General features: G+C 39.8%; 1 protein-coding gene and 1 long non-coding RNA gene across 2 annotated transcripts; both read right to left on the minus strand.

Annotated features, from left to right (window-relative positions):
- Window positions 1-1,392: 1,392 nt before the first annotated feature.
- LOC114545281 (Fc receptor-like B) lies at window positions 1,393-1,979 on the minus strand. Its single transcript, XM_028563577.1, has 3 exons — window positions 1,868-1,979; window positions 1,547-1,788; window positions 1,393-1,474 (listed from the first exon to the last, which is right to left on the minus strand). Exons 1-3 carry the CDS (start codon window positions 1,947-1,949, stop codon window positions 1,445-1,447), a joined length of 354 nt encoding a protein of 117 aa, XP_028419378.1. The 5' UTR covers window positions 1,950-1,979; the 3' UTR covers window positions 1,393-1,444.
- A 99-nt stretch (window positions 1,980-2,078) lies between these two features.
- On the minus strand, window positions 2,079-5,703 carry LOC114545295 (uncharacterized). The gene is made up of 3 exons (XR_003690862.1): window positions 5,514-5,703; window positions 5,236-5,271; window positions 2,079-2,128 (listed from the first exon to the last, which is right to left on the minus strand). It is a non-coding gene; the product is annotated as an uncharacterized LOC114545295 (long non-coding RNA).
- Window positions 5,704-10,000: the final 4,297 nt, after the last annotated feature.

Genomic DNA, 10,000 nt, shown 5'->3' on the forward strand with positions numbered 1-10,000 from the left:
ATGAGCTGTGAAGGGACTTGATCATCCCGTAGTGGGCCTTCCTCAGACATCCAAGCAAAACGGATGTGTAGTTATAATGGCGAAACATGCAATGAGGCCTGAGGTGTACTACTGATGATGTGTCCTTCGGATGGCACCCATCAAGGGGATGCTCACCTGAAAGCTTTACTGTCAAATACACTGTCAAGGATATCCTCTTAGTTTTTTTAAAGGATATACATCTCGTCCTGTGTTCCCTGAAAACTGCGAAATACCCAAATGCTCTTCAGGTTTCTGTAATTCAGTGATGAATTAATTAAAAGTTAAGATGATAAACAGATAATTTAAACACGAGCCAACAATTTGAAAGCTGAACCAAGCCAACAAAAGTGAAGGAGCTGATGCCACCTGCTGGCTGTCATCGACTGATATGATGCACAAACACATTTTTCCAATGTTCACCTCATTCCCACTCTGAGCAGTGATAGGGAGCTGATGTTAAAGACACTGACTGACCTGAGAACTGAAATACAAACCCTGTAAAAGACAGAAAGTAGCTGAGATCAATTTCATGAAAAACAACGGAGAAAAAAGCTTTATTGTTATAATATAACATATATAATATTCATATATTATATATAGATAGCTGTGGCTGGCAGTAAAGGAGCAATTCAAACTTAAAGCAATGATTTCATATTGAAGATGTTTAAATCATAATTATATCAAGACAGCCGGGGAAATGTTTCTGATCTCACGGAGATTTCAGCTTCTCTTCAGATCAGTTCAGAAGTGATGCTCTCTGGTGACAGCGGTGATGTCATTCTCATATTCATCATCAATCCCTCCTCAGCCTGGGTGGGCGAGGTCATCACCATGGCAACAGGTAGGCCGTTCCTACAGTCAGAGCAGGTTAGAAAAGAAAATGTAGATAATTGATCAGCTGAAGAGTTCTGTTAGAGACAACCAAACATCACTGACTCTTCACTACATCCCAGCAGTGTTATAAACTGTCTATTCATGTATATTGTGTTATTACCATATCACTTTCACATATCCTTCGTCTTACTTACACCTCACTTTGCACCAGCTGTGTAATGCCTACTTAATCTGTTCTTCATGTAGCCTATTGTATTCTGTTTTCTTGTACTATATTGAATGTGAAACTGTATATGTTTTCCTGAGCGCTTATGCTTTATTCTTGGCGTTGCAAATGAGAACCTGTTCTCCACGACCTACATGGTTAAATAAAAATAAAAATAAAACAACAGAGTGGTGAGATTGATTGTAATGTCAGTGAATGATTGAGAGAGTTACCTGTGGTCCTGCTCGATATAGAGACACCATGATGAAAGTGGAGATGCAGTACGGACAGAACACCACCAGGTGGCAGACCAGTCTGACCACTGAGGTCATGGGGCGGAGCTGAGGTTGTATCAGGGGGTGTGTATGCAGAGGGTTGTGGAGCTCAAAGGAGGGCTTGTAGTCGTAGGTTTCTCTGTAGAGAGAATCAGCTGTCAGGTGAATATCTGGATGAATGAACTCCTGAAATCAAAGGTAACCTCCTCACCTGTGACAGAGACCCAGCTGGGTGGAGACTCTCCAACACTGCTGATGTTGCACTGTAGAGGCCTTCATCAGACCTGGAAACATGGTGGATGGTCATGTGACCTGCAGGCTCAGTCCTGATGAAGGAGCCATCTTTATAGAAACCAGCTGGGAGGTTGGAGGACCTCTTTGTTCTACAGGTCAGAGTGAGGTCTTCTCCCTCCATCACAGGGAGGACAGGACTCTGCAGGATCACTGGTCCACCTCAACACAGAGACAAACTACAGCATGTCATCCATTCACACACAGCTTCATCAATACTGACTCCACAGTCTGATCTTACCAGTGACAGTGATGGTGATGCTGTTACTGGTTGCTCCCTCTCTGGACTCACACCAGTAAACTCCACTGTCCCCTGGGACCATGTAGCTGATTTTACAGGAAGAACCAGCAGGTCTTCCCAGCCATCTCCACACTGAGTCCTGGTTTCTCTGGTTGTGTTCCTCCTCAGAGTCCATCCAGCAGAGCTGTCGTCCTCCTCACAGCTCAGAGAGAGATTCATCTTTAAACATCTGAGATCTGCTGGGACTCACAGTCAGAGAGGCTGGAGGGAGGAGGGTTTAGAAAACACTGAATGACCCGAGAAGAAAGTCTGAAACCTAAAACTTGTTTCCTAATATTTGAGTCCTAAAATGTGATGATTTCCAAAAACTTTGAAAGTTTCAACATTAATTTATGTGACACTGACACACACATACACAAAAGACACACAACGTGTCACACACACACCACGTACCACACTAACACACACACACACACACACATTACCACACTCACACACACACACTGAACACACAAACACACAACACACACATGCACGCACACACACACACTGAACACACACACAAACACACACACATACACACACACACACACACACGTATCAAAACACACACACATACACTACTAGGCAATTGAAAACATGAAAAAAAAGTTTGTCAACTTATCACACAAACCTAATAGCACACAGATAAATAACACACACTGAAAACACACACACTGAACACACACAACACAAAGACACACACACGTGTCACACACACACACACACACACACACACACACAGAAGACACAAACACACACTGAACACAAACAAACACACACACACACACACACACACATATTACACACAGACACAACAACACACACACACACACTACAAAAAAACAGACACACACACACATATATATAAAGATATACAGACACAGAGACAAACACAAACACACACACACACTGCACACACACACATGGCACACAAACACACACACACACACACACACACACAGACACACACAAACACACACACACACATACACACATACACAGACACACAAACAACACTGAACACACACACACACACACACACACTCCACAACAGTCAAACACACACACACACTGAAAACACATACACACATGGACACACAGAGACACACACACACAAACACAGACACATGCACACACAGACACACACACACACACACACACACAGACACACACACACACACACACACACATGACACATAACAAACACACGTGCTGACACACAAACACACATACACACACACAACACACACTGAAAATACACACACACACTGAACACACACACAAAAACACACACACACACATACACACAAAGACACACACACACATATACACACACACACACATACAGACACACACCACAAACACACACACACACACAGACATGCACACACACACACTGAACACACACACACACACACACACACACATACTGACACACACACACACGTACACACACACACAAAGACGACACACATACACACATATACAGACACACACATGCTGTGTTACACCAGAGACACACACACAAACACACACACACACATGCACACACACACACACACACACACAGACACACACACAACACATACACAGACACATCACACATGCACACACACCACACACACACACACACACACACACACGTGCACACACAAACACAAACACAAACACACACACACACACACAAGCACACACACATTTCAAACAGACACACACACACAAACACAAACACACAGACTCACACACAAATACAGAACACACACACAGATTGAACACAGACACACACAAACACACACACACACAAACACACACACACACACACACACACACACATGTAACACACAAACAGACAGAACACAGCTCCTCATACTAAGAGTTTAATCTACCAGTTAGCTCCTCTGGTAGCTAAAAGTTTAATCTACCAGTTACTCCTCTGGTAACTAAGAGTTTAATTTACCAATTAGCTCCTCTGGTAGCTAACAGTTTAATCTACCAGTTAGCTCCTCTGGTAGCAGATCTACCAGTTAGCTCCTCAGCTAAGAGTTTAATTTACCATCTCTGGTAGCTAAAGTTTAATTTACCAGTTAGCTCCTCTGCTCCTCTGGTAGCTAAGGCTTTAATCTACCAGTTAGCTCCTCTGGTAGCTAAGAGTTTAATCTACCAGTTAGCTCCTCTGGTAGCTAAAGTTTAATCTACCAGTTAGCTCCTCTGGTAGCTAAGAGTTTAATCTACCAGTTAGCTCCTCTGGTAGCTAAGAGTTTAATCTGGTTAGCTTTAATCTACCAGTTAGCTCCTCTGGTAGCTAAGAGTTTAATCTACCAGTTAGCTCCTCTGGTAGCTAAGAGTTTCCAGTTAGCTCCTCTGGTAGCTAAGAGTTTAATCTACCAGTTAGCTCCTCTGGTAGCTAAGAGTTTAATCTACCAGTTAGCTCCTCTGGTTTAATCTAAAGTTTCCTCTAATCTAAAGTTTAATACCAGTTAGCTCCTCTGGTAGCTAAAGTTTAATCTACCAGTTAGCTCCTCTGGTAGCTAAGAGTTTAATCTACCAGTTAGCTCCTCTGGTAGCTAAAAGTTTAATCTACCAGTTAGCTCCTCTGGTAGCTAAGAGTTTAATCTACCAGTTAGCTCCTCTACCAGTTAGCTCCACTGGTAGCTTTAACCTACCAGTTTAATTAGCTCCTCTGGTAGCTAAGAGATTTTAATCTAGCCAGTTAGCTCCTCTGGTAGCTCTGGTTGCTCCCAGTTAGCTCCTCTGGTAGCTAAGAGTTTAATCTACCAGTTAGCTCCTCTGGTTGATGGGGCTCTGGACACGTCACCCTGTGTATTGTTCTGATTGGTCGTAGTGTTAACTAATTGCGTGCAGTGAGATTTTCAAATGTACGCTTGTTGATGGGCGACTTTCATTACTCGATGCCAGACCCTTAATCCTTTCAGATTTGGGTCTGGACTTCCAAACTCTTATCTCTATCTTAAATAGGGTTCATTTTCTACTTTTACGGAGAGGAGAACAAGTTGCATGGTCGACGGGAAGACAACACGAGGGTTTACGTGTGAAGAAGGAACTTTAGAAAAGAGAAGCTGTGTGGTTTAATACGCTCCAAACTTCAAGTAGATTAGTTCTGAGAATCTAACTATAGAAAGAGGAACATATCATCTCTGCCGGGCGTTAACCTTGTATGTTCAAACTCGTTTTTCAGGAAATGAACAAAATGCTCATTTGAAAACATTTTATTGAGCTAATGAAGTCAGACAAAATCACCCGTCCCTGTTTGAATATGTGTAACCCTGTGTACTTTAATATAAAGTGTTCTCAGAGTTTATACTGACCTTGGTTTGTTGTGCTGCTCAGCAGTGAGGTCAGAACTGAAGAGAAATGGACCTCAGGTTAGTTTGAGTTTGTGATACAACAAGACATTTAAAGGTTAAATAATGAATGGAAATAAAAACTGTCTGTAAAATCATGTACACAACATTTGAAAATGACTCGCATCATTTCTTCTCATAAACTTATATTTACATTCAGAAGCATTTTTAGCCAAACAACAACATTTCATTTTGTATTTCTTTCAGCTGATGTTTTAGAAACACACAAAGAGTTTACTTACAGAGTAGCCACAGTAGAGATGTGTCCTCCATCTTAACAGCTGGTGAAATGATGTCTTCACTTTGTTCACTTCATAGTCATAGCATCACATAAACCCTCCTCCTTCCTCTGTGTCTGTGTCTCAGTGTTGTGGTTTGCTCTTCACACACTATCTCTAGTACCATGAAGCACATACATTCACGCTACGTTTTTGCTTTTTGCTTTTGACTCTTTTGAAAAAAAAAAAAAAAAAAAAAACGTGTTGTCACTTTTTCAACATTTTTTTTTATTTTGTTTATTTCATGGTCAATAAACCTATTTTAAATTACATTATACCAAATTTTTTAGTTAATCCTCATGTTGTCGTCGTGTCAAAATTTGATGCAAACATTGTTTTAATGCCTGAGGTGAAAGATATCTTTTCACAAAGATTCACAATGTTTATTTTAATCCTTTAGAGACTCATTAGAAAATTACTTGATGATTTTCAAAATAAACCCCCTGTATGTTCCCTTAGATGGTGGAGGTTTAGTCGAGAGGAAGTGAATAGAGGGATGATTTTGTACCAGCTGTATCTTCCTGTTTAGAACACGAGTCCATCCACACGTGCAAATGTTTTAATTTATGTCACTTTTTACATTATGTGTGATTTTGTACCTGGGTGCCCGATAGTCCGTCTCTGATTAAACACTGAAATGTTGTCAGAAGGAGACAAAAATAAACTGTGTAGCTGCCAACATGACATCATGACCAGGCGTAAACATACGGCACTTTCTAAAGCCAAGTGGCGTGTTATCTGTCGCATTTTGAGCAATCTGCGTGTATGTCGACGCTGTATACAACGGACAGGTTGGGTTTAGTAACAGAAGAAGGGGATGGATGGGTTTAGTAACAGAAGAAGGGGATGGTTGGGTTTAGTAAAAGAAGAAGGGGATGGTTGGGTTTAGTAAAAGAAGAAAAAACGATGGGGTTTAGTAACAGAAGAAGGGACGATTGGGTTTAGTAACAGAAGAAAGTAACGATTGGGTTTAGTAACAGAAGAAGGGGATGGTTGGGTTTAGTAAAAGAAGAAGGGGATGGTTGGGTTTAGTAAAAGAAGAAGGGGATGGTTGGGTTTAGTAAAAGAAGAAGGGGATGGTTGGGTTTAGTAACAGAAGAAAAAAAGAAGAAGGGATGATGGGGTTTAGTAACAGAAGAAGGGGACGATTGGGTTTAGTAACAGAAGAAAAACGATTGGGTTTAGTAACAGAAGAAGGAACGATTGGGTTTAGTAAAAGAAGAAGGGATGGTTGGGTTTAGTAAAAAAGAAGAAAATATGATTGGGTTTAGTAACAGAAGAAAGTAAATTGGGTTTAGTAACAGAAGAAGGGGACGGTTGGGTTTAGTAAAAGAAGAAGGGATGGTTGGGTTTAGTAAAAAGAAGAAGGGGATGGTTGGGTTTTAAAGAAGAAGGGGATGGTTGGGTTTAGTAAAAAAAGAAGGGGATGGTTGGGTATAGTAACAGAAGAAGGGGATGGTTGGGTTTAGTAAAAGAAGAAGGGGATGGTTGGGTTTAGTAAAAGAAGAAGGGATGGTTGGGTTTAGTAAAAAGAAGAAGGGTAATGGTTGGGGTTTAGTAACAGAAGAAGGGGGACGATTGGGTTTAGTAAAAGAAGAAGGGGATGGTTGGGTTTAGTAAAAGAAGAAAGTAACGATTGGGTTTAGTAACAGAAGAAAGTGATTGGGTTTAGTAACAGAAGAAGGGGACGGTTGGGTTTAGTAAAAGAAGAAGGGATGGTTGGGTTTGGGTTTAAAAGAAGAAGGGGATGGTTGGGTTTAGTAACAGAAGAAGGGTAATGATTGGGTTTAGTAACAGAAGAAGGGGATGATTGGGTTTAGTAACAGAAGAAGGGGATGGTTGGGTTTAGTAACAGAAGAAAGGGATGGTTGGGTTTAGTAACAGAAGAAAGTTTGGGTTTAGTAACAGAAGAAGGGGATGGTTGGGTTTAGTAACAGAAGAAAGGTTTGGTTGGGTTTAGTAACAGAAGAAAGTAACTGTTGGGTTTAGTAACAGAAGAAAGTAACGGTTGGGTTTAGTAACAGAAGAAGGGCAGTTGGGTTTAGTAACAGAAGAAACGATTGGGTTTTAGTAAAAGAAGAAAGGGAATTGGGATGGATTGGGTTTAGTAAAAGAAGAAATGATTGGGTTTAGTTGGGTTTATTGGGTTTAGTAACAGAAGAAAGTAACAGTTGGGTTTAGTAAAGAAGAAGACGGTTGGGTTTAGTAAAGAAGAAAGTAACGATTGGGTTTAGTAACAGAAGAAAGTAACGATTGGGTTTAGTAACAGAAGAAAGTAACGATTGGGTTTTAGTAAAAGATTGGGTTTAGAGAAGTAACGATTGGGTTTAGTAAAAGAAGAAAGTAACGATTGGGTTTAGTAACAGAAGAAAAGTAACGATTGGGTTTAGTAACAGAAGAAGGGGATGGTTGGGTTTAGTAACAGAAGAAAGTAATGGTTGGGTTTAGTAACAGAAGAAAAAGTAACGATTGGGTTTAGTAACAGAAGAAAGTAATGATTGGGTTTAGTAACAGAAGAAAGTAACGATTGGGTTTAGTAACAGAAGAAAGTAACGATTGGGTTTAGTAACAGAAGAAAGTAACTTGATTGGGTTTTTAACAGAAGAAAGTAACGATTGGGTTTAGTAACAGAAGAAAAACGATTGGGTTTAGTAACAGAAGAAAGTAATGATTGGGTTTAGTAACAGAAAAAGTTGATTGGGTTTAGTAACAGAAGAAAGTACGATTGGGTTTTGGGTTTAGTAACAGAAGAAAGTAACTGTTGGGTTTAGTAACAGAAGAAAGTAACTGTTGGGTTTAGTAACAGAAGAAAGTAACTGTTGGGTTTAGTAACAGAAGAAAGTAACAGTTGGGTTTAGTAACAGAAGAAAGTAATGATTGGGTTTAGTAAAGTAAAGTTGATTGGGTTTAGTAAAAGAAGAAAGTAACGATTGGGTTTAGTAAAGAAGAAAGTAACGATTGGGTTTAGTAACAGAAGAAAGTAACTGTTGGGTTTAGTAACAGAAGAAAGTAACGATTGGGTTTAGTAAAAGAAGAAGATTGGGTTTAGTAAAGAAAAGTAACTGTTGGGTTTAGTAACAGAAGAAAGTAACGGTTGGGTTTAGTAACAGTTTAGTAAAAGAAGAAAACGATTGGGTTTAGTAAAGAAGAAAGTAACTGTTGGGTTTAGTAAAAGAAGAAAGTAACGGTTGGGTTTAGTAACAGAAAGTAACGGTTGGGTTTAGTAAAGAAGAAAGTAACGGTTGGGTTTAGTAACAGAAGAAAGTAACGGTTGGGTTTAGTAACAGAAGGTTTGGGTTTAGGTTAAAGAAGAAAGTAACGATTGGGTTTAGTAAAAGAAGAAAGTAACGGTTGGGTTTAGAAAAAGAATTGGGTTTAGTAACAGAAAAAGTAACGGTTGGGGTTTGATTGGGTTTAGTAACAGAAGAAAGTAACGGTTGGGTTTAGTAACTGTTGGGTTTAGTAACAGAAGAAATTGGGTTTAGTAACAGATTGATTGGGTTTAGTAACAGAAGAAAGTATTGGGTTTAGTTGAGTTGGGTTTAGTAACAGAAGAAAGTAACGTTGGGTTTAGTAACAGAAGAAAGTAACGATTGGGTTTAGTAAAAGAAGAAAGTAACGGTTGAGTTTAGGAGTTGGGTTTAGTAACACGGGACAGATGAAAGTAACGGTTGGGTTTAGTAAAAGGGTGAAGGTAACAGATGAAAGTAACGGTTGGGTTTAGTAAAGAAGAAAGTAACGGTTGGGTTTAGTAACAGAAGATGATTGGGTTTAGTAACAGATTGGGTTTCCCTCCAACCAATTGGGTTTAGTAACAGAACGTTGGGTTTAGTAACAGAAGAAAATAACGGTTGGGTTTAGTAACTACGGTTGGGTTTAGTAACAGAAGAAAAGTAGATTGGGTTTTAACAGAAAAACAGCGATTGGGTTTAGTAATCGTAACGATTGGGTTTAGTAACAGAAGAAAGTAACGATTGGGTTTAGTAAAAGGAAAGGGACGGTTGAGTTTAGGCGTGACACAGGAACGATCCCCGGTCTCCTGGGTGAAGGTCCTGTGTTAAACACAACCAATTGTCCAAAAAAGCTTTCATACTTCGCTACTGCGTCAATTTGATAAATCGCAAGGTAATGTAAAAATGGCGTTGATAAACACGGATTTGGTCTTGATAACACGCCAAAAATGGCAAACGTGTCAAACATACGTCACTTTATTAAAATCAGTCTGCTGCACACTATCAAACTACACATCAAATACCATATCAGGGTTTGCACATGAAAGGAATGTGCTTTGGTGTTTTGGTGCGATCAAAAGAACAATGGGTCTCATTCGCCAACCGTTCTTACGAAGAAATGTGTTCTTAAACCCTTCTTCTTTTTACTTAGATTCTGACATTCACTAATGTTTTCTTAACTTGGATTTGTTCTTAGCTAAGAACAAAATCTCTGAACAC

This window comes from Perca flavescens, chromosome 19, assembly GCF_004354835.1.
Source record: "Perca flavescens isolate YP-PL-M2 chromosome 19, PFLA_1.0, whole genome shotgun sequence".
NCBI classification, from domain to species: domain Eukaryota; kingdom Metazoa; phylum Chordata; class Actinopteri; order Perciformes; family Percidae; genus Perca; species Perca flavescens.